We start from the raw sequence: 25632 nt of genomic DNA on the forward strand, positions 1-25632 counted from the left end.
TGGGGTGATGAGGATCCTTCATGATGCTGCAGCTCTGCTACTACACCTCCGACGGCTCTCACAGGTCACATGATAGCGTTGCAGTCCAGTGATTGGTCAACAAGTGGGTCCTCACCAAGACGGCGGCACGTGCAGATGGAACTGATTCAGACTTTGATGGATCCGACGAACCCACAGATGACCTGAACAAGGTGTGTGTTCGTGGCAGTTCCAACACGGTGGCCTTCCAGTTTCATCCAGATGGGTTCAGTATTGTAGATGGAGATTGTGATCGACAATCACCACCTCACCAAGATGGCGGCATATATATATTTGTGATGGGACTTAAACTAATGGAATATAATTTACAACCTAATAATCACGCCCATATTTATGATGAAACATAAATATATAAACACTTCTGAGGACAACTGACACGCACCACACTAAGCTCTACAACCAAAAAACCCAACGACGTCACTGTCAGAATTGATAGACATTCCAGAGACGTCAACGTACACAAACGTCCTGAATTATAATGACTGGAAACAATGACGTCATCCAAGCAACATGTATTTATCCTGTGTGTGTGTTTTGAAATAGTTTCCTCCTTTTTGTGTTTTTGGTGCAGCCCACGACACACAATTCAACCCAGCAACTGAAGTCAGCTCAACCACACAGCACTTTATTTATTTATAGTTTTATTAGATACATTATTATTATGAAGTCAGTTAAACACTCACTTTATTTATTTATAACTTAATTAAATACATTATTATTGTGAAGGCAGTTTTATGTTCATTTACAAAGTGCCATAAAATAATTCTGTTCCCCAAAAGAGATGAATCAAGGTGGTAATCATTTCAGCCAACATCATCATCATCATTCAGCCCTACGTCAGAATGATAACCACCGTTAGTTGCAGCGTAGGAAACCCACCCACAGCCACCATCCCATAATAGAATTACACTGTTACCAGGCGGAAGGAAGCGACTTCTGCAGTCACAAAGCACACCCCAACATTGAACTTTAAGAAATCCAACGACTCTTTTTTTTTTTTTGACCGAGTGACTCGTCAAGAACCGAATCTGGAAAAGAGTCGAACCTCCCATTACGTCACAGGAAGTCAGACTCCACCCACCGCAGGTATTCAGCTTTCCGCCCGCACCTGTAATATGATTTAGTGTTTTTATTCTTACCATTAATATCACTGTTTTATTAATATTAATAGCTGAAATATTATCATTATTACATTAATATTGTCGTCATTCATAATATATCATTATTAATAAAACATAGTATAATTATCATTATTACCGTTAAGATTAATATTGTTATTAATGACTAGCGTTTTCATTACTATTATTATTATTTGAAGCACTTCTTTCTAAAGCACTTTGACTTGCATATTGTGTATGAAAGGTGCAATTGTAATAAAGGGTTAAAGTATTATCTTCAATTATTCCTACTTTAATTAACAATATTACACAGAATGTGAAAGGACCGGGCTGGATCCAAGCGCCCCCACCGCACCGCTCAAACCGCTGCTTCCTGGCTGCCCAAGCCCCGAGTGGCCACCGGCCGCACTGCAGGCCACTACTGCGCTGGGACGGTTGCCAGTTGGAATCCCAAGTCGACACACTACGTCATTAGATCTTTATTATAGATTTAGATTTAAAAAAAGAAAAAGAAAATAAAATGAGACAGAAACGACCGGAAACGGTTTATTGGGACACTTTTGCTTTATTGGTGCCAGAGTCGTGGAGCAGCCCAGGACGGTCTCCAACCTCACAGCAGCGGGAACAACAGCTTGTTTTGTTTTTGTTTTGCATTAAAAATATGAAACGTAAACTGGAAAAGGGTCCACGCGGAGGGAGGCGCGGAGGGAGCTGGAAGGAGGAGGAGCTCTGCTTCACGTTTAACCGGTTGAGTCGTCGCCGACGCCCTCGCGCCCCGAACTCCGCCCGTCTGGGGCGGCGGCATTTTCACCAAAAAAAAAATTAAATAAATGAAAAGCCCCGGAAGGATGGAAGGAAGACGTGGAGCGGCTCCCGCACGACAGGCGTGACGGCGGGGGGGGCTCGGCCTCCTGCGGAGCCAACGCTGGACCACGTCACAGTGACTCCTTCTGCTTGTTTGGATCCTTCTTTATGATGGCGGCGATGGGGGCGGGACCAGCAACGCACACATCCTGCCACCGCCGCTTAGGAGACGAGCGCTGGGAGGAGACTGAATGACGAGGGGGAAGGGGAGGAAGGAGAGAAGCCGAGAAGGAGAGGAGACGAGGAGAGAAGGGAAGGAGAGGAGAGAAGGGAAGGATAGAAGGGAAGGAGAGGAGAGAAGGAAAGAAGGAGAGAAGGAAAGAAGACGAGGAGGAGAGGAAAGAAGGAGAGGAGAGGAGAGAAGGAGAGGAAAGAAGGAGAGATGAAGGAAACAACAGGTTATTAAATGAAAGCTTCAGACACGGCTTCTCCACGTAGACTAAACCACGTCACGTAGATTCAAGTCACGACGGAGGTGGAAACCGCGACACTTTTCCTCGAACCGAAAGGGTGTGGGGTTTTGGGAAACAGATCCTGGGCGTGGCTTTTAGGGGCGGGGCTCTAAAGGTGTGGCTTTTAGGGGCGTGGCTCTAGGGGGCGGCGATGGGCTGCAGAGGCGGGCAGGGGGAGGTTCTGCCTTCCTGTCTGGACAACAGGACACTGCAGCCCGGGCCTCCTGCAGCCTCTACGCCTCCTCCACCTCCTCCTCCTCCGCCCGGTGCTGCTGCTGCTCCGGACGGCGACGCCACCTCCTGGACGGCGGCGCCGACGTCCTCGTTGTACAGACGTTTGATCCCGTCGTAGAAGTCGTCCACCTCCATCTGCTCCACCTGCAGGAGGGACACAGGTATTACAGACTACATCCTTTTATTTTGCCCATTGATTGACCCGCGAATCAAAGCGTGACGAACAGGAAGTGGAATTCCTCGTCGCCCGCGCCCGGTGCTTTCCTCCCCGTCCGGAGAAATCCCCAAAAAGGTTCCCAGGTCGTCCTGAAACCACTTCCTCTGGTTCGGTTGAGATGTTGGAGGAAGGCGGCGGCGGCGGCGCAGAGTGCGCTCAGACACGCCTGTCACCGGGGGAGCCAGACAGGGCTTTCTCCAGGATAATCACACGATTTGAGCCTTTTATTCCGTTTGCCGTCCTTTTAAAAACACCAAATGAATCCATTGTTGTCCGTCCTGCGGCCGGCGGGGCCCGGTGCTCCGCCCGGCAAATGACTCCCTTCACGTCCACGGGCCCTGCCGGAGCGGCGCATCAGGCCTGCCATCCCACCCCCAGCACCCAGAAAAATATAAACAAAAACAACTCTGAGAAAAAGAGATCAAGGGGCAGTTTTTCTGTCCTTTTATTTTACATCTATTTATTTGTTTACTACGTGTTTGAAACTATTTTAATTTAAATTATTATTTTTTAACAACTGAGTTGAAAATATCGGCAATCGCTGACTGACGGTTGCCGGTAGGAAAATCTTCACATATCACAGAAGCCTCAAACAAACAGTCCTGCCGTCCGAGCGACACCGTCACATCCACCCGCCGCTGTGATGGAGGCCTTTCACACCAAAACAACAAGGGAAAAACACAACGCACGCCTTTTAGCCGCTAGCTACCTTGCGCTTGCCGGAGGCCTTGGACCGCAGCGTGACCTTCCGCAGGCGGTGGAGGTCGGGGTGCAGTCTGGGTGGAGAGAGCAGAACAGGGGCGGGGCTGGTGGTCGGAGAGGGCCAGGGCCTCTGGCTCCCTTCCCCGCCGGCGAGCGTCTGAAGCCGGGCAGGAGTGGCGGCGCAGAGGGCCGGCTCCCTGGAGGGCTGGGCGAAGGAGGGCGTGGTCCCTGCAAGGTTACGGGAAAACTGTGTCAACACCAGGTGGACCTACAGACACCTACGCACCTACCAACTCCTACCGACCTGCCGGCTCCACCCACTGCTGCCGCCCTTTAAACAAACAAAACACCGCTAAAGCTCAGTCGTGAAAACCTGTGGTTTCCGGTGGTACCTTGTAGGCGTGGCTCCGGGTCCGGGCGGGGCTGGTAGATGTACACGGTGTTGTGAGGTAGGGGAAGTCTCTGAGTGGACAGACCGCGAGCCAGCACCTCCCTGACCCTGATCAGCTCCGAGCTGTCCATCTGGACGCACAGACAGGGGAACACATCGGACGGTTACGGACGCACAGACCTCACAGCGACCGCAAGCCGCCGCTGGGATTCCCATCCGGGATCCCGTGTCAGCGGTGATCTCTTTTGCTCCCATTTCCGGATCTTTATCTCTCCGTCCCGCTCAAGGCTTTCCGACCCGAGGCGCCCGGCCCCCCGCGCCGCTCGTGGGCTACCTGTGCCTTCCTCAGCAGGTCTATGGTGAGGGGCAGCCAGTCAGGGCAGCAGGCCTCCAGCTCCAGGGTGATGAGGGCCAAGGCCAGCATGGATCCTCGCACCTACGGGAACATACGGGGGTCAGAGCCTGTCGGCTTCACGCCCCAGCCGGACGAGGCCGACGGCTCACGGGAAGGTTCTCCCCGGTTCCACGGAGGGTCTGACACCGCACGCCCTCCGTGTGTGTGCGTGTGTGTGTGTATACCTGTGTGAAGGCGTGGTCCGCCAGACAGTGGAACAGTCGGTGTGTGAGCAGCGACAGATGCTGAGAGCGATTCAACCCCAAACTGAACCTCGGTCGACATGACAACACCATGGCATGGAACTGCGGGAGGAGGGAGACTCCCGTTAAAGTCAAAGTACCACATTGACATTTGCACATTTCCAACTTCAGTATACACAGCTATACACTGACATAAGTATAAGCTGTAAATACTACTGAACCTTGTAGCAATTTACAATAAAATACTACCGGGCAGAGCTGCAGACCTTCCTCTACAATCCCATTCGAGTTTGTTTGCTTTATTATTTTGAATATTCAAGTGTATTCAAATTTTTAACGCTCAAACTGAGTACGGGGGGCACGGCGCCGCATCTCCGGTCAGAGTGAGCTTTTCTCCAAACAAAGGAAATAAAATCACTCGATGCGTTTCATTTACTCCGTTTCCTGCTGCCTCTCCGCTGCAGAGCACATCGCAGGTCACTCCTGGAAAAAAATTAAAATAAAAAAAATCCCGCCCGTCTTTTCACAGCCCACCGGTGAATAAAGATTTTTTTTTTTTATATTCGAACTCCATTTGAATTTCGTTCCTGCAGCCTGACTTTAGGGTATACTTCTTAAACATAAATACAAATCCTGATTAAAAACAAAAAAAGTAGAGTAGAAATGTGGTAGAAGAAAAGGTATAGATATTTTATTTAGACACATTTTGCCATTGCCATTGTCGTTCTTCATCACCCAATGAAGAAGAGCCATTTATTGACGTTGGACCATAAGAATCAGAAAAGAATTGGATTAGCAAATAATATTTTGCATTAGCAAATTTTAATTATATTCACCACAACCTTTCTAACATTGCTTTCAATCCCCCTTAAATGTTGTTGTTGGAAACATAACATTAAAGAATCTTAACGATTTGACAAAAGTATCTATCAAAAATAATTGCGGTTAGAGCAATTATGTAATTGTGCAGGCTCTAGCTAAGTGGTGGACATCCCTCCCTCACAGCATCCATTGGTGCTGTGATCTCCTCTCCTGTCACCGCTGTGCACCTGTCACTGTACTTTACCATTTCTTATTACTAATTGTTGATCTGGCTTATTCCATTGTTTTTGGTAATTCAAGGTTTACACTTGTCTATCAGTAGGTTATTGTAAAAGCCAATGTTATGTATTTATAGAATTTTCATTTATTGTAGATTCCCTAGTTTTCTATCTTAATGTTAATTGTGAGCTTTACCAGCTTTAGCTTTTAACTGCAAATGTTTTAGGTAATCCTCAGGTTTATGGCATCGTGCCATTTTCTTTTTTCCATTTGTATTCTTATTATGGTGTTATTGCCTTGTCTTATTGTCTTATTATTGTTATTGCCCTGTTCTGATGCATGTTACAGCCTGTGACACCGAAATATCCCTCTGGTGATCAATAAAGTATCTATCTATCCAGCCCTCCATCTACCTGTCTGTCTACCTGCCTGTCTGTCCATCTGACACTCAACCTCTCATTTCCCAGGCTCAGAACTGCACTGATACACCAACAAAATGTACTTATTCTAAGTCGCTTTGGACAACAACAGTGTCGGTTGAATGAGGTCGTCACGGTTACAGCGACGTACGATGTGCAGGAAGTGGAGCGGCGTGGCGGCGTGCAGGTTCCAGTCCAGCTTGTCCAGGATCACTCTCTCCATGCGACGGATCTCCGACGGAGAACAGTTACAGCCGCTGGAGCCGGCCAGCTCCTTCAGAGAGGGCACACACTGCGTGCACACACACACACACACACACACACACACACACACACACACACACACACACACACACACACACACACACACACACACACACACACACACACACACACACACACACACACACACACACACACACACACACTGTAGCGTGCGTGTTTGTTTTCCTCTGTGTGTTTGTGTAATTCTGTGTGTAATGGCTGTGTAAGCTGCCTGTGGAAAAGATGGCGTCCTGTCAATAGAATTCCCAAAACCGAAGAAGAAGAACATTACGATATTAAGATGATTCGAGGAAAGAAACTTCTAGATGTTTGCACTGGAATTAACAGTGTTTAACTGCAGGTTTGAGGCTTAATTCATAGACCTCAAAAAGCTATGAACATTATTATTACTACTGTTATCGTTGCTATTAGCATTACTGTTATGCCATTATTATTTTTTTGGATTAAAAGAGCGTTATCTCATTGGAGGGACATGCTGTTTTTTATTTATAATATGTAACCATGCGGTAAAAAGATAAGATAAAAGTTTAAGTGCAGGAATTCAAGAATAGTGTTTTCATTTTAGTGTTAAATTCATTTAAATTTAAATAATTTAAAATGAAAAACGCATTTTCCTTTTAGTAATACGACAAATTATTATTAATATATTGTTTACTTATACATTATTATGTTTTATTTTGGCTTGATCCACTCGGTCCTGGTCCTGATAGTCTTGATTATATAAATTCCATCATAAATAACAATAACATTGGTGTATGTAAGTAAGTGTTTTCGTGCACATGCACTCACCTCATCCTCCTCACAGGTCTTGGCAGCGAGGAAGAAGCAGCCAATGGCGATGCAGCGCAGGTACTTTGGGCGGGCCTGAAGGTATTGGAGGAATTCAGAAAATAGATTTTCTATTTATTTAGGTAATATAACACGTTTAAAAGTTGCAATAACATTAAGATATTTGCCGAAGGAGCATTTTCTCTCTTATCAGAATAGACCGACTCCGTAACCAGCCCTACAGAGCACGGTGATGGGGGCGCACAGAGAGCCGTGCTCCATTCACACATAATAATATATTTATGATTCCCCTTATTGATGATTCCTCGTTTAAATGTTATCCTTGAGCATTTTGTAAACTTCTGTCCGTTTTATCCTCCAATTGTTATCCACACTGAACGACAAAAAAAGTAAAATAAAAATAAATACGGCTCGACTTGAAGAATCTCAGTCGACTGATGGGTTTCTGACTGATGACTCGCCTCGTCCACTTTCAGAGGGCAGCCATAGCAGATGTATATATAATGTATATAGTAGTGTGTAGATGTATGACACACACACACACACACACACACACACACACACACACACACACACACACACACACACACACACACACACACACACACACACACACACACACACACACACACACACAGACCTGTTTAACCAGCGTTCAGACTTAGGACCAGCTCTCTGACCAGTCTGGATTATAGACTGTGTACAATACCAAGCATCTCATCACCCTTTGTATACTATATACACTATATACGCACTAAAGATACTATATGTACACTATATACACTGTATACATCTCATCTCATCACCGTTCTTAGTCTCGTTCCCGCAGTCTGTCGGTACTCACTAAACTACACACCACACATTGTGACAAATAATCTCTTGAACTTGAACTTGATAACTCCTGACATTCTGTTTGTTCAATGTCCTGCCATCCAGGGCCCAATTGCTCCGGTTGTAACCATTTCATTATAAATTGAAGATGGTTCGCTAGATAGTAGTATCTGAAGTTTGGGGCTGGTAGGCCTCCACAGTTTTCCTTTTTCCTGTAGTGTTGCTAGTTTAATTCTCGGTTTCTTGTATTTCCAAAACATTGATTGGTATCGAGTCTAGAGAATAAAACCAATGTATTGTTGGTTGGACTGGGGTCATTGAAAATATATTGTTTATTTTTGGTAGCGATATCAATACCAAGATATCTAATATAGCCGGTTGTGGTGGTTAAGGGACGTTTCTGGGTTACAATATTCCAGTCCTCCCGACTGAGTGATAAGACCGTGGTTTTAGTCCAATTTGTTGAATAGCCTGAGATGGCTGAGAATTTAGATCTAAGATTGAACACTTCCGGCACGGATGGTATTGGGTTCCGTAAATACAACAAAATATCCTCCGCATAGAAACTCGTTTTAGTCTCATTTCGTCGCTCATTTAGCCTCTCCTGTGAATATGAGAGCCTCAACAAGCGTCTTCCTGTACTGCGCCATGTCACAGAGAGGCTCTACCGTGTGGTTTTCTTTTCTAATGTAAATGATTTATTAATTGAATATACAGAAAACGTGCTATACCGCGATATATATCCTTATCGAGAAATGAAATGACCTATTTCAGGGTAGAGTATTTTGCCCTGATCGCACAGCCCTACCGTGAAGTTGTGAGAGCGTTGAGGGCATTCCTGTCCGCAACGAAACCTCTGGCCAGGAGGGGGCTGGAACCTATATGCCCCCAGCTCTGTGTGAACTCAATCCTTTCAAAAGCCTTGTGATCACAGGGACAATATGGAGGGATCAGGGATGTACTGGATCTAATGCACAGAGACCAAAGCAGCAGGAACCTCCTGCCGTCCCTGGAACAAAGACCCCAGGGCCACATAAATCCCCCCTTCCCTGGATCTATAAACCTCCTGGTCCTCCCTGGATCTACAAACCCCCTGGTCCCCCTCAGATATATAAAGCCCCTGGTCCCCTCCTGGATCTATAAACCCCCGGGTCCCCCCTGGATCTACAAACCCCCCTGGTCTACCCCTAGAACTATGAACCCCCTGGTCAAACCCCCCTGGACAAACCCATTGGTTGCACCTGGATCTTAAAAAGCCCTGATCTCTCCGGAATCTATAAACCCCCTGGTCCACCCTGAATCTCCAAACCCCTTGCCACCCCCCTGGAAATACAACCCCCCTGGTCCCACCTGGATCTATAAACCACCCTAGAACCCATGATCCGTTTGGGTTCCAGTTAAGATAATTAGCCTTCATCTTGATACATAAATCTAAATATGTGATGAATAGGTCTAGTACAGTAGTACTAGCGGCCATAGTTGTACTAGAAGTGCTAGTCGTCGTAGTTGTACTACTGGTAGGACTAGTACTAGTAGTGGTTGTAGCGTGTTATTTACCTTGATGGGAGCAAGGAAGCGATCCAGGATGCTAACGGCTAGCGCCAGCGTCTCGGGGTACAGCTGGAGGTTCCGGTGCAGCTCCGTCAGCCAGCGCACCGCCTCATCCCGTTGGGCCGGGGAGATGTCTGTATCCTAGCAACGGCAAACAGCGGCAACCAATTAGATGCCTTCCAACTTTCAGTAACGTGTACCATTTAATAACATGTAGCATCGTATTTATGTCCTCATTAGTTATTAGGTTCTGCTGGGGTTTAAACTGTTTATGATAATAGCAAGTAACAATTAAAGGCATCATGTAGTTATCAACCAACATAAAGTGTCAAAACTTTAGACTTGAGACTACAGGTACGTAAATTTAATATATACCGCTGGATCTTTTAAAAGAACGTAACGAACGCTGCGGAAAGTGTCACCAAAGCCCAGATATCTATGTCCAACAACTTCTGAAAATGAAAAGGCCAACAGTACAGACAGCGAAACAGGCAAAACTCCCCCCCGCGTGTGTTTTTAAGGATGAACCCCTTTGCCCCCGGGCCCAGGTCGCCAACATTCCTCCAGCCGACCCGGCGGGAGCACACTGCGCTGACACCCAATATTTTGGCCTTCAAACATGAGCGGCGCGCACGCTTTTAGCGCCCGCACAACTATGCGTTTCGGCAGCAAAACGACGATGGTGGTTCGCCCAGCAAAACGCACAAATAGGTTCATGAGGCGTCGGTAAAAGTCATCTATTGGGGGAAAAATAAAAAACCAAGACAAGCGGGTTACCCATGGCAACCATTGTATCCATGCTAACCATTTTATCCATTGTATCCATGTCAACCGTGGTTTCTGTTTTCTCCTCGGTAACTTGGTTTGGTTGTTGTGAAGAGGCTCCGATGTTCAGGAATGTGAAACAGCAGAACCGGTGGCCGGGGCTGAAGTTCAGGAGCCGCTGACCTTGTGTCCAGCTCACGAACCTGTAACGTGACACAGCTCAACCTGCACGATCTTCTGGTCCTTTCCGTCTTTCCCCTCAAGTCGAAAACAAACAGTTGGTTGCAAAGCACATCCGCTCTGCAAACCTGACCAGGCCGTTCCTTTGTCTTGAATAAACAAGACAATGTTCATTAGCACCTGTGTGGAATGCTCCAAACAGACAGGCTTCATCCCAATTTAATTCACCTTTCGGTCCAAATGATTCCAGCATTTTGGGGCAAATTCCCAAAAGCTCTGCAAAAGGAAATGCAACACAGATCAGGACACAGCGACACATTCCAGATGGGTTGAAATATTTCAACTCAAATTTAGGATCCGACGCTACGACGGGAATTCACTGTTTTTTGGGAACTGGATTAAAACTAGTTAGATAAGTATTGCATACAAAATAATGATGCTATCGATGTTAAAGCTGGTCATTACTATACCCACCATCAATAGATCAATTTTTATATCATATTAATTGTGGGGCATGGGGGGGTTGCACTTTGCAAACACTACATTAAAATAAAGTTTTGAATTTTCATTCATGGAAAATGGTAAATGTCCAGATACTCCTGCTCCTGCAGAAAGTTGAACTCTGCCCGGGTTCAACTTTTGAGTTATCGCCAAACAAGCTTGTGCTACATTTTGACCAGAGGATTTGATATTCCGCTGCCGGATAATTTTAGCTCCATACAAAGACATTCGTGAGACGGCACCTTTAAGAACCATGTGCCGTCGTGATTTCCAAGCAGCTGAAGTCTCCAGCTTAATGGGGGATCCCTATAATAAAAAAATAAGCTATGTAGTCGACCACTTGACGAGATATTCCAGCACACACCTAGCAGAGCTGCACCCAGCGGAGCAGGCACCTAGCGGAGCTGCACTTAGCGGAGCTGCACTTGGCGGAGCAGGCACCGTGCAGGGGTGACTCAGCAACTCTTACAGATTAACAGTCAAGGACTTGCCCTCCGTAAGTCCCTTCACCTCGATTAGCCGAAACCTCAAGTCAAGCCAAGAAGCGCGGCGAGAAGTTGGACCGTAGCCAGAGCCAGAGCCTCGATGGAGGAAAAATAGTCTGACATGGCGATGAACGACAGGAGGAGGAGGAGAGAACTGGACTGGGAATTGTGGAGCGGCAACAGAAATCGGCAGAGATGAGACGAGGAGACAGAAGATGAGGGATAAGATAGGGACGTGAGATAAGGAGAGAAGAGACTAGGAGGCAGAAAGGGAGATAAAAAAAAAAAAAAAAAGAGATGCGGGGAAACAAGATGGCGGCAAGGCCTCGGATAGAACAACAGCAGGGCTGAAGTGCACGTGTTTCGATCTCTAGTTCGTAGGACGCTTTGTTCCTAAACAGAGATTAGCAAACAGTGTGAATCCCTGACGCTAATCCCGTTAGCTTGATGAGCTGCAAAAGTACAAGCGGCCCTGGATGAAGCGGTGGAGTGGAAACAGTGGGAAAGAAACTTAAGACGACTTCTTCTCCATTTGAGGACTTCTGACCGGGCCCATTCCAATTGGGTTGAACTGAAACATAGCACCAGCTGCTCTTCACAGTCCGTGGTCAAATTAATAAGGTATCGAGCTGTACAGACTGTAACCACGGGGAGGACCGACTTCCTAAAAAAGGTCTACGAACATTGACCCGTTATCCTAAACTTCACACAAATGGAGATTCTTCTCCTCCTCCTCTTGCTGGGGGGGTTGTTTTACCAGTGAGGAAATGCTAAAGCACTCATCAGCTTCTATTTTATTTTACTAAATCTCTTCGACAAAAACACTAATTGAAAGTCCCTGTAAAGTGAATTCAGTGATTTGTTTCTAAACGCGTTCTAATGTTAGAAGGTAATCGCTAAAAACACGTGAAAAGACAGCAGCGTACTGAAGTAATGGAGTTAGAACGTTAAACTGTTTCTCGCCATTTCTGTGATTCCGATTTTTTTTTACACTTTATAGACACCAGGTCGCAAACGGAGCGTCAAGGGTGAAATAGGCTAAGCTAACAGCCTGGAGTTTGAGATAAAAGGCTGTTTTGGAAATGAACACCTGGAGTAGAAGGCGTCTTCAGGGACACCGGGACCTCATGCCACGGACGCCCAGAACAAAAAAAGAACCGCCCCCGTTGGTTTTTGACTGCGCGGGGTGTGGTTACGTTAGCATTAGCTGCATGCTAGCAGGCAGCGGAGCCCCGACTTGGCCTGCGGAGGAGCCAGCAGGACATTTAAAGTTACTATGTGGTTGGCCTTGGTTTGAGCATCTTCAGGGGACACGGCCCCCCTGTGTCAGAACAGAGGGAACTGCCTTTTCCCCCCTCCCCCTCTTTCTCTTCCACAATTTTGAAACCTAATTTCATATACTTGGCGATTTTTTTTAAATCATTGATTGGCTGGGTGGTTTGTTACCCATTTTTCTGTGGCGTGAAAAACTCAGAACACATTTATTGTCGCTTTAGAGGAACGTACAATTCATGGCAGCAAAGCTGAAAATGGTTCATTTTATCGCAATTACAGAAACAAAATTAAGGCAAACAAACAAACAAAAACAAACAAAAAAACAAAAAAAAAAAAAAACCCTTCCTTGAGGAGTTTGATGGTGATGACCTCAAAATTATTGCACTTCTGTGATTTTCTTGAATGCGGTGCCACGAGATGAACCTGTGGCTCCCAGTGATATGACCAGGCGGCCGACGCCCATGGAATCCTTGGTCAAACTACTTTTAAAACAGTGTGTGTGTGTATATATATATATATATTATTATTATTATTTTACATGGTTGTGATATTACAATATCAGCAAATTACATCTGGAAAGTAAAGATTTGCCTGAAGAAGAAGGCGGCGATGCAGGGAGGCGCAGGATGAGACGGAGAGATGACGAGGAGGAGGGCGGAGGATCACACAGCCGACGCCACGGCAACGCGGAGGAACAAACAAACAGGGAACACGGCGTCCTGGCCAAGCAGGCGTTTCCGCCGCTAAAGCCTCCAGGTCGGTTCCTTACGCAGTGGTTCTGGACGATAGCGGCTCTTTCTCAATAATAAGCCTCAGAACTGTTCCGTCACGCCACTAAAACATGTAATTTCTTCTCATCACATAATCGACCAAACCTAAAAGTTGTGTATCACCATGTCAGGAGAGTTTGCAAGAAACACAAACCCAGGGAACCAAATGAGCAAAGTCACAAACAAGCACCTTCGTGAGAAAAACCCCAAATCTGCCCCAACCCCAGAGCTACACCACGACGTCGGATGAGATTCCCCCAGTGGTTAGACAGGCCTGTCTAACCACCACTGGGGGTTAGAAAGGCCAGGACAAAAATGTGTTTCTGGGCTGTATCGCCCCCCGTGTAAGTAAATGCATTTTGTTGTAAAAACAGGCTCGTCTGCATTTGACATTGAAGCGACGCTGCGCCGCGCTCCACGTATAAGCTAAGGTCCGGCCTCCGCGAGGCTACTGCAAGACGTGCCAAGAGCCGGTTTTTAAGGATTCGAACTGGCGACATTCCAGTCGTAAGGGCGCGACTCCAAAACCCTCCCGGACGACTCAGTTTCCAGGTTATGCTCCATAAACACGAGGCTAATGTTTACCACCACGGACGTGAAGCCTGCCTACTTCCACTGGCGCGGTGGGTCATGGCCTGCTTCTTATCTCACAGCCCAGTAACCTTGACCCAGCTCTGGGAAGTTCCCTTCAGTCCAGTGCAAAAAGACGAAACAAACTGAGGCCGAACTGAAACCGAACACCAGCTGCTCGGTAAAAATGAATAGGAAACAAATTAAATGAGCCCCGGGGCGGAATCTACTTGGAAGAAAGGTCAATGAACGTTGATGGATCCTGAGCTGAAATGTGCCGAACAAAGGCTTAAAAACAAACAACCCATAATTTCACCACCGTATTACATCATCGGTGGACGTGTGTCAAGACGTGAAATGGAGGAACGGTGACTCTGCGATAATTTGACAAACCCAAGCGTCGGCGCTCGTTCTGCTCCGTCATAGACGTGGTGGTTTCGGTGACATCGCTTGACATACCATAATAACACGTCATCGTCATTAGCGTCATGGAAATTGGGTTGGGCGAAGCAACGGGGCTGAACGAAGCGTAATGGTATTAACAGCATAACGGCAACAAAAACAACAACAAAATGTCCATATCAAACACATCACATCAGCAGCTCCTTCGTAGTTACTTACTGTTGTATACTTTATCATTCACCGTGCACAGTAATATCCAACTATGCTGCTTTATATTTACACCTGGTCAATACTTGCATACTTAATGAAGGCTAGCTGAGTCACACGTGATTACAGCTGCTGAGAAGGTGAACGGGAACAGCTAAGTCAGCTGTTGTGATAAACTGTCACATTATCAACCAATGCACAGAGCGCTCATTGATTGCATTGATTTCCTTGATTGCATTGATTTCATTGATTGCATATTTCTCGCCTCAAATATGTTCGGAAACAGATTTTGGTGGAACGACGAGGTGAAATCGGCGAAAGTTACGGAGGAAATACAACACGGAGGTCGTGCTGAAACCCCGTTGGGTGACGTCACGTCAGAGTTCCAGTGCCCCTCAGGGGGTCCCCACAACTGTTCAGTGCCAAAACGCCCAACGACCCAGCAATCAACCGACCAATCAGACAACTGGTGTATTTAGTGGGAGAGAGATACTGCCCCGTCACATCACCAAGCAACCGACCAAGCAAGCAACCGACCAAGCAACAGATTGACCAAGCAACCGAACGACCGAGCAACCGAACAAGCAAGCAACGACCAAGCAACCGACCAACCAAGCAACTGACCAAGCAACCAATTGACCAAGCAACCGACCGAACAAGCAACCGACCGAACAAGCAACCGGCCAAGCTACCGATCAAAAAACCAACAAAGCAACCGGTCTAGGGAGGGGGATACCGACCTGTGGGGGCTTCTTTGGCACGTAGACCTTCCACATCATGGCTTCCCTAGAGACCGCCTCCTCCAGGAGGAACGACAGCCTCTGGCGTTCCCAGGGTTCGGCAAACTTCATCTCCGCCTGCCCTGGTGGAGCCCACTTCCCCACTGGATACAGCGACCTGCACGGGGAGCGGGGAACACCCAGAGCTTACTTTGGATGGACGCATCGGTCCCGGAGAATAACTGGACGGGAAGCCAGGGCTCAACGATTAGTCGACTGATCCATTAGTTGCCAACTACTCAATTAATCGCCAACTTTTTTGATCATCGATTAATCGTTTGGGGTCATTTTTTAAGAATAAGATTCCCTAATTCTCTGATCCCAGCTTCTTGGATGTGAATATGTTCTGGTTTCTTTGACCCTGTGCGACAGTAAAATCTATATCTTTGAGATGTGGACGAAACACGGCGTTTGAGGGCTTTTGGGGAAACATTGATCCAAATTTTCAGAATTTTCTGACATTTTATGGACAAAACAATTAATCAATGAATCGAGAAAATAATCAACGGATTAAGCAATAACTAAAACAATCCTTAGTTGCAGCTCTAATACACACACACACACACACACACTTTAATACTCTTATTCCCAAGTGAAATAGTTCGAGATGAGACTTTTTCCAAAACCAGTGACTTACTTAAACTTTAAACAGGGTTTGTGTACTTAAAGGTAGAGTACAGGTACTTTATGAATGTACTACTTGTAATAGTTTGAGTGCACAACAGAAAGTATTTATTCACGTACTTTAAATGAAGTAGAAATGTCAATGCGGTACTTTTACTCTTGTCATTCGTGTACGTGCAGACGGAGCAGGTTCACCTTCCGCCCCGGGCTGCGTCTAATCTCTGGGTCAGACCACCCGGTGGAACGGAGCTAAGCGACTACGCCGCGGGGGTGGTTACCGGTTACATAATCGTTAGCCGCGACGGTTGTTCAAACCAACCGGAAGGACGAAGGACGCGGTAACACCGTGGAAATGAAAGGTCTTTCGAAACGGCTTCTCGGGCTGTGTGTGTGTGTGTGTGTGTGTGTGTGTGTGCGTGATGCGGGCTCCTCCTCCGGGGTCATTTAAATGGAAGCGTCCTTTCGCTCCAGCAAGTAGCCGCAGCCGGCCCTTACCTCCCCGGAGAAGCGGCGGAGCCCGCGGCTGGATCTCATCCGCTCCACGGACATTCAGGAGAACAGGGGCGGGGGGTCGGGGTCCGTCCTGGGGCTTCTTAGTCGTCCATCTCGGCGTCCATGTTGCTGTTTTTATGATGGAGGGGTGGGGGAAAGAGAGACGGAGGGGGGTCCTTCTGGAGCTGGATAAAAATAAAAGAAGGGAATATGGACGCGTCTACTTCCGGGAAGGAGGGGACCTAGGCTCCGCCCCCTCCCAGGATAATAATACTACTACTACTACTACTACTAATAATAATAATAATATTAATAATATTAATAGACAACCTTTATTTGTATTTTTTGCTTTTTGGTTGTTAAACACCACTATGGCTAATCGTAAATAGACAATAAAAATTATTGGCTTATGCCATTATTTTGGGAAGGTGACGACATAATTATTAAAAACACATTATTCTTATTAATAATAACAATAATAATACTGCTACTAATAATAATACTACTACTACTACTACTACTAATAATAATAATAATAATAGAAACAACAGTAAAATATATTTATTTTGTTTATCAATAGCCACTATCAATGGTCGCAAATATATTATTATTTTTATTAAGGATAATAATAATAATGTATAATGTATTAAAATAATAATACCTTTATGTTTTGGTACCAATAATCACTACAGATGGTCGTTAATCGATTGTTATTGCTGTTGTTATAATAAACCATAACAAACTGTGAAGAACTATTTCATCCAAGTGGAAGAAAACAAAAACACAGCCATGACGTCATTCCAGGACCTTTAATTCTCCCCATGTCCAACGGCCAATCAGAAGCTGCCAATTTGGGCGGACTTTTTAAACGCAGCACCACGGAGCTCTCCGATTGGCCGACGGAAACGTCGCTCGAGAAGCCAGCGGGGGGCGGGCCACCCGGCGCAACGTCCACCGACACGCAGACGCAAAAACGGTCTCACCTCAAAAACAAATACAAAAACGAAGGTTTAAAAAAAACGAAAAAACACGCGATTCAACCGAGTGTTCGTTCCCGGGTTCGAGTCCGAACGGCGGAAGATAAACAGTAAAATGACGTACTTCTCCGCTCGTCGTCGTCGAACGCGTCCCGCCCGCCGATTGGTCCGTTCGGTGCGCGACGTCACGACGTGGGCGTGGAGCCCCTGCGAACGTCAACAAAAGACAGGAGGGAGGAAGAGGAGGAGGAGAAGAAGAAGAGGAGGACGATGAGCGGACGGAGCGCCGTGCGGAGGCAGCTTTCACGCCGCAGGTAACGGACGCGCCTTCGCCTTCGCTCGCTCGGGCCGAAACGCGTGAGAACCGGAGGGGGAAAGCGAATCCTCCGGCCCCTCGGGCGGGACGAGTCGGCTCCCGAACGCCCGCTCTGTTTACCTCCCGTGCCGCTGACAACGCGCAGCTCCGTCCCCCTCGTTTGGAACAATTGAATGGAGACAGAAGCAAGACGACACCCTCACCCCCTCACCCTCACACCCTCACCCCCTAACCCTCACACCCTCACCCTCACTCCCTAACCCTCACACCCTCACCCCCTCACTCCCTAACCCTCACCCCCTCACACCCTCACCCTCACCCCCTCACCGTCCAGGCTTTTTAATCGTTGCTTTTTTTCCGGTGCAGCTGCTTCGCCCTCAGAGCCTCGGACGACGGCTCGCGTCGTCGTTTTAGTTTCACTCGCTGTGGATTCGGTCGCTGAGAACACGGAGAAGTGAGAAACATGTAAATAAATGTAGTAAATGTTGATCAATATTTCCCCCAACTAGTTATTTTTATATTACTATTATTATTATTGGGATTTTGTCAAAAAACAACAACAATCGTCCTGCTTTTGTGTCGCTGGTAACCCCCTCCTCCCAGATCCTCCGTGTGATTAAAAATACATTTCAACATATTTATTAATATTAAAAATCAGCTTTTCACGCCGGACACACTGAGAAGTGGTGGGTTTTTTTTGGGGGGGGGGGGGCTGTAATAATTAGGGTTGAATGTTCTTGTGCGTTTGGATCAGCTGAGCCCCCCCCCCCACACACACACACACACACACACACACACACACACACACACACACACAGCTGCCGGGGCGGTCACGCACGATCCGCTCGTTTCGAACGGTTCCTCCGTAGGAAAACGGGGTCACGAGCCGGTGTTTGGCGTTCGACGGGCAGATCCGCTCGGTGCTGTTTGTTGCTCGTCCCCTGACGCTGTTCTGGGCGAAGGTAACTCACCGTGGGCTCAGTATTAGTTCGGTTTTGTTGTTTTTTAATTATTTTTCTTTTAAGTTGTGAAACTTTTAAATATTCTCCAAGTAAATGCGTATTAACGAGCCGAGGGTCGTCGCTCGAGTCGTCGTTCGAAACCCGTTCCGATCCGCACCTGTCGTCGTTCCACAGGAACCGCGGGTTATCATGGGGTCGGCCTGGCGGGCCGTTAAATAACCGTAGGAACGGGCAGGAAGGTTGTTTTTGTTTCCTTCATTGATCACGTTCACAAGCCTTTGCAGCCACTTGACGAACAGCGCGACGGCCTGGACCCGTCGAGTGGCGCAGCCTCCACCGCACAGTAAAATACATACTACCGCGATAACTTATCGCGTTTCCCCAAATATACGGGAAAAAACCCCCCCAAACTTTATTGATTTATTAATATTACTCTTATTAGTACTTTTTATTATAATGATTTTTACTATTTTCCATCAGATTTAACGCCGAGGTCATGTGACGCCCAGCCCGGATTTCAAAATAAAAGCTGCCTGGGGAACTGTATAATATAACAATGTGTAAAACAGAATATAAATGTGGGTTGTACCACGAGGAAAATAAAGATTCCGTGCAAAATAGGTAAAATCTAGTCTGTGCATCCAAGAAAACATACATATTCTATATCCCAAAAACTGTGTCGACTTACTGCATCTACTTAGGACTAATTCAAGATACCAGCAGCGATAGTCGCCAACATTTGTACCGACTTGCAACCGACTGCTCCAAGGTACGACTGTGGAAATTTGCAGTTGGTGTGTTGGCTGCCAGTCAGTCATCAGCCAGTCAGTAGCCAGTCATCAGCCAGTCAGCAGGCGACCTACATGGTGTGTGCACGTAGTTGGTGGCTTATCCATATTTACTGTGTTTGTGTGTTTTGTTTATTTTCACCCTTCATGATTTCATCATTTATATGGAAAAATTGCTTAGACACACGACTGTTTTAACATACGACCGTTCTTATAGAACCAATTACATACTGGGATGGTATCTCAGGAGGTAGAGCTGGTGGTCTAGTGATCTAAAGGTTGCTGGTTGGATCCCAGGCTCCTCCTGCTAGCATGCTGTAGTGTCCTTGAGCAAGACACTTAACCCCTCATTGCTCCTGATGGCTGCGTCCGTCGGTGTTTGAATAATTGTAAGTCGCTTTGGATAAAAGCGTCTGATCAATGACTAAATGTAATGTAAATGTAATTACAGTCCTAAGTCGAGGTACCACTGTGTACTGTACATCTGAAGTGTGCAACAAATAGATGAACAACGTCAGATTTCCATCTACGTCAGACCCTCCATGTTGGCAAATAATACATCACATCATCACTGATTGAATGATGACACCGATAACTGAATATTGACCCACTTAATGCTCTCCGAAAAATAACATAACATCCCCCCCTTCGTTCCTTTGCAGTAACTGAAGCGTTCCGCAACAGGAGACATGGGCGCGGCCATGGACGCCTTCAAGCTGATGAAGGAGCTCAGGACGAATTACGAGCAGGAGATCAACTTCCTGCCCAAGGAGGCGGGACTGAGCCTCATCGAATCCACCACCAAGGTGAGACCCGGTGGGAGAGCCCCAAACCATGAAACCATGCACCGTCTCAGAATCACTGCGTACGTGTATTTCGTTCCCACTTGAGAATAGAAAATGACATTACACAGCTATCCAAAACATACAAACGAACGAGAATAATCCTCAAAATAAACAAGGGAAAATGGCGATCAACACAAGAAACTAATAATAATTTAACAACATCCCAATCTTATTTTGGCGCCATATATTTTGGGTATCCACTACGTCCCATTTGGAAGACAGTGAAAAGTCATTTCTTAAGTCTCTGACTGGGTAGAATATGTTGATTGTTGCTTTGTGCTGAACACCTTCTGGGGCCCCGTGTGCAGAAGGAGCGGGGTGTGTCCGCCCGCTGCAGGGACCTCCAGGTGGAGGACCTGTGGAGCCTCAGCAGCTTCTTCGGGTACAGCACCCTGACCTTCGTCCGGGCCGTCAGCCTCCTGGACCGCTTCCTGGCCACCATGCGGGTGAGACGGGCAGCTTCAGCTCCGGCTCAGGGGCGGGGCGCTAACAGCCCAAAGTGAAAACTCCAAACGGAACGGGCGGCAGGTGGGGCGGTGAGCGGGGTGGCGAAGGGGGCAGTGAGTGCGGCGGTGGGCGGTGAGCGGGGCGGGCAAGTGGGGCGGTGGGCGGCAAGCGGGGCGGCGAAGGGGCGGGGTGGTCGAGGTCGTTACCATTTTTACTTCTAGGTTGACAACACGCTGACCTCGTGCACAGATCAGCCCGGCGAGCAGGACACCTGGATATCTGAACGACTAGTTCAGCCTCTTTGGCGTTTTTTCCCCCACTATATCGATATTATAACAATCACAGACGATGTCAAGTCGCAATATTACGATAACCGAAATACCACACAATACGGGCTCATACCACGACATATCACGATATTACAATAACAAGAATCCCAGATGATGGTCTCATATCACGATGTGTCGCTGTTATATCGCAATATTACAATAGTGGGATTCCCAGGTGATATCTGGTTTCAAAACGTGACATCCTGCTTCACGCCCCTCCCCTCCCCTCCACCCAGATCCAGCCCAAGCACCTGTCCTGCGTCAGCCTCAGCTGCCTCCACCTGGCCTCCAGGGTGACGGAGGCCGCGTGCGACGTGGCGCCCGCCGACGAGCTGATCCGCATCGGCCAGCGCCGCTTCACCGCCTCTGACCTGGGCCGCATGGAGCAGATCGTGGCCCGGAAGCTGGAGCCCACGCCCAGCGCCGTCACCGCCGTGGCCTTCCTGCGGCTCTACCTGCAGGTCGCCGCGTCGCACGGCTCCGACAGGTCAGGAAGACGTTTTGTTTTTTTTTCCCTGGAGGGCCGCACCACGCCGCATCTGTTCGCTTCCACCTTAAAATTTACACGTTACAATTCGGGAGCGTTTAGCAACGTCGCAAATTGGGATTTAAGACGGCATAATGACGAATGTTTGTACACCCAGATTTAAGGCGTTTCGAGGGTTTTAAGGACCTGCGGGAGGGAGACACCAAAGAGGAATTATATTTGGTCTTTTCTTGGTGAGCTCCAGCAGTCGTCCGGTTCCTAGGATCATTAATAACAACACATTTAAGATGAATTACTAATATTTGGAATCCTGAATTGAAGACATTTCAAGAGGTTTTTTTTTTTCTCCTCCTCCCCCTGCATGCGCTCAAGGACTATACGTTCAAAGACCTCAAATTCAGATGACAGACTATTGAACAAATTAAAAATTAAAGAGGTTTAAATTTGGAAACACAATTACTGTGTGTGTGCGTGTGCGTGTGTGTGTGTTGCACCCAGTGGCCTCAGATGCCTTTTCTCCTTATCTTAAAACCATAATAAAGCTGTGTGTGTGTGTGTGTGTGTGTGTGTGTGTGTGTGTGTGTGTGTGTGTGTGTGTGTGTGTGTGTGTGTGTGTGTGTGTGTGTGTGTGTGTGTGTGTGTGTGTGTGTGTGTGTGTGTGTGTGTGTGTGATCAGCCGCCTCCGACGTTGAGCGTCCCACGTTGCATGAGCTGATAAGGTTTAAGGTTCCCACATAAAAAGGAGGTTCTTGTTTTGAAGCTGCTGGCGTCGCGTTGAAACGTCTTGAGTCAGCACTCAGGAGGCCTCCAAAGTCATTAAACTGTGTGGAACCTGAATTCCCCGGGCACTTGTCGTCTTCCCTGCTGACGTGTCCTGTGTGGCAGGCGACGTTGTCCCAGTGTCTTTATTGTCTTTATTGTTGTTTTTCGGTGGCAGGAAGGAGACGACCCTGAGCCTGGACAAGCTGGAGGCTCAGCTCAAGGCCTGTCTGTGTCGGATCTGCTTCTCCAGAGCCAAGGTAGGAGGGGGCACCAGGGGGCACCATTCAACCCAGTTTAAGAGGCTTTAACCAGCCGTCTGGGGCCACCTTGGCTCCCTCCTCTCGCAAAGCCAGACGGGCGGGGCGGGGCCAAGGCACTCGGGTGAAGCTCTCGCCCTTCTTCACCTCCGCCTCTCTCTCTCCCGTCCCTCTAGCCCTCCGTCCTGGCGCTGGCGCTCCTCATCCAGGAGATCCAGGCCGTCCAGGCCCAGGACACGTTGGAGATCGCTCGCCACATCCAGAGACACCTCAAGGTACAGACACCACCCATCTGGCGAAAATACATGGTGCAAGATGTGCACGCTGCACCGGAGACGGCAACTCCGTAAGACAAATACACACAAAATAAAAATAAATATAGTAAATATAAGAATTATTAATAAGACCTGGATATTTATGCTAAATAAATGTCCAGGTCCTGATTGCAAAATAAAAGCTTTAACTTCAGAATAAAAGCCTTTACTCAGCATAGGTAATAAAACAAAAGCCTCGACTTCAAGGTGGTACGCCAACTAATAGCCCCCAACCGAAATGTCAGGAACAAAGGCAGATCCTGAGGGAGTGCAGTGTGGTGGTGTTACTCTTCCCACTCTACAACTTGTGGAGACGTGTCTTCCAGGGCGGCGGCTTGGACCCAAACACGGGTTACGTCCATCTGGACCACGTTATGTAAAACATGTTATGTAAGGTGGTGTCTGGTGGTGCGACTCCAGAGCAGTAGGGCTGCAGGTCAACGGGTGTCTGCTCCCGAAATAAATAACCAACAGGAGTTATCTCGCACGCACGCACACACACACACACTTTGGGTGTTTGTGTACGGCTGTCAGTATTGACACGGAAGGAGCCATCTTTTGGTCATTTTGCTGGGGACCCCATGTTGAGAACCCCCGTCCTCGAATGTCTCCTTTCTCCTAGAATGTCTCCTAGCACCTAGACTGTCTCCTTTGTGCCTCCTATCGGCTAGAGCCTAGCTTGCTTCCTAGCCTCTATACTTTATCATATGTTGTCCAGAAGCACCTAGGCCGTCTCCTAACTTGCCCCCTAGCCCAGACAGTCTCCTCTCTCCTAGACTGTCTCCTAGCAACTAGTTTGCTTCCTAGTTCCTATATTGTCTCCTGTTTTTGCCAGATACCCCTTCCACATGCAGGGGCCTCAGTTTGACCCTCATTCGGCCACATTTGATATGGTTTTTATCTTGCTCGTTGGACCCCCTGTGACCTCCAGGAGGGTCCGCGGACCCCCCCGTGTCAAACCTCCCTAACCGCGCCCCCCTGTCCCCAGATCTCGGAGGCGGAGCTGCAGCACTGGAGCGTCCTGGTGGCCCAGTGCCTGGCGGACTACGCCTCCCCGGCCTGCAGCAAGCCGGACCACCGGCGGCTGGTGTGGGTGGTGTCGCGCCGCACCGCCCAGAACCTGCAGAGCAGCTACTGCAGCGTGCCCCACCTGCCCACCATCCCAGAGGGCTGCTGGGACGCCTGCGAGAGGTAGGTGGGCCCATGAGCAGGGCACCAACACTGACAACCGCCACCATCAGTCGTTTACAATGGGATGTTTTAAGGGTTGTTTGCAGTAGTTGGGGGTTCTTTTCCCATAAATGGTTTGGTTTTTAGGTTTTACTCTGGGTTAGAGCAAGGCACTGCCACTGAAGGGTTAGGGGTTCTATTCCCCGTGTAGCTCAGTGGGTGTCAATAATAATAATAATAATAATAATAAGTGTATGGCGCCTGTTATACTCGACATGCAACTCAAAGTGCTTTACATTAATTAAAAAAGGAAATAAAATAGTATTAACAATAATTTCTTTAATAATTTAACTATTTATTAAAAAGTATTTTTTTATTTTTGAATGTCTTTTATATTAAAATATATATAAATATTAAAATGTATAACATGACCACCCTAAGCTGAGCTTGTGATTAATACAATTTGATAAACAAACCCAGTTACTTCCTGCCCGAGCTTGGAGCTGGGAACTGAAATGGAAATTACCCAGAATCCCTGGTGTGACGCAACGTTCCCTTTAAAAGACGCACCCTGAACCGCCCACTTCACTTCCTCATTCAGAGCCTCGGTGACTCAACACCTTTCATTTACCACGGCGGCCGTGCCCCTTCCCGGCTTCAAAACACGCTAAAACACGGGCGCCGCGCGTCACGGCACGTCACGGCACATCCGCAAAGCTGGTTTCCATGACGCCACATCAGCTGATTCAACCAGATCACAATGACAACACACTTTACAACTATACTTTGTTTGACTTTAAAATAGTACTTTTTATATTTTACTAACAATAACATTGCTTTATTGTACTTCAACTACAATACTTAAGAACAACCGGTTTGATCATTTGACTCCCGCCTGGGCCCCCGGGCCGCCCGTTGAGCCCCCTCTAACCCTGCCTTTCCCCCTGGCAGCGAGGACTCCAGCGAGGACCTGAGCTCCGGGGAGGAGAGTCTGAGCAGCTCCCTGGGCAGCGACGCCGAGGGGCCCTACTTCCCCCTGCACCTCCGTCAGAAGCACCTCCGCCCGTAGAGACCTCCGCCCCCGCGATGCTTTCATTCTGTTGTTTTATTTATGCCGTGTGAAGCCCCTCCCGCTCCACCCTCCGTCCCTAGAAACTTCGGAACCTCCGTCAGAAACACCTCCGCCCCTCGGCTCCTCCACGTGCCTCTATTTTATTTTTGGTCTGTTGGTACAAGTTGAACTATTTAGATAATAACTTATTAACTACGGTGCGGCCCTGGACGACTGCTACGTCACGTCGCGCTCCGGCTCCGCCCAAAACAAAAGCACAGGGAGGAAACTTCACAAAATTAAAAAGCAGCAGCGGCTCAGGCGTCTGAGCCGCTGCTGCTTTTTAA

At 47.6% G+C, this 25632-nt stretch overlaps 2 protein-coding genes across 4 annotated transcripts; one reads left to right on the top strand and one right to left on the bottom strand.

Moving 5' to 3' along the window:
* Positions 1 to 1697: 1697 nt before the first annotated feature.
* ccni (cyclin I) lies at positions 1698 to 16778 on the bottom strand. The gene is made up of 10 exons (XM_080017283.1): positions 16584 to 16778; positions 15426 to 15582; positions 9537 to 9671; positions 7149 to 7223; positions 6226 to 6366; positions 4597 to 4716; positions 4352 to 4453; positions 4019 to 4148; positions 3634 to 3854; positions 1698 to 2851 (listed from the first exon to the last, which is right to left on the bottom strand). The coding sequence occupies exons 2-10, from the start codon at positions 15534 to 15536 to the stop codon at positions 2612 to 2614; spliced, it is 1275 nt and encodes a 424-aa protein (XP_079873409.1). The 5' UTR covers positions 15537 to 15582; positions 16584 to 16778; the 3' UTR covers positions 1698 to 2611.
* A 999-nt stretch (positions 16779 to 17777) lies between these two features.
* On the top strand, positions 17778 to 25574 carry ccng2 (cyclin G2). Of its 3 annotated transcripts, none has more exons than XM_080017284.1 (8): positions 17778 to 17871; positions 20286 to 20429; positions 20777 to 20914; positions 21481 to 21731; positions 22669 to 22750; positions 22927 to 23025; positions 24053 to 24255; positions 25186 to 25574. In XM_080017284.1, the coding sequence occupies exons 2-8, from the start codon at positions 20313 to 20315 to the stop codon at positions 25301 to 25303; spliced, it is 1008 nt and encodes a 335-aa protein (XP_079873410.1). In that variant the 5' UTR covers positions 17778 to 17871; positions 20286 to 20312; the 3' UTR covers positions 25304 to 25574. The 3 variants fall into 3 exon arrangements, with proteins under 3 accessions (XP_079873410.1, XP_079873412.1, XP_079873411.1); XM_080017285.1 differs by lacking the exon at positions 17778 to 17871 and adding an exon at positions 18771 to 18835; XM_080017286.1 differs by lacking the exon at positions 20777 to 20914.
* Positions 25575 to 25632: the final 58 nt, after the last annotated feature.

Source organism: Zeus faber, assembly GCF_960531495.2.
Source record: "Zeus faber genome assembly, chromosome: 17".
Lineage (NCBI taxonomy): Eukaryota > Metazoa > Chordata > Actinopteri > Zeiformes > Zeidae > Zeus > Zeus faber.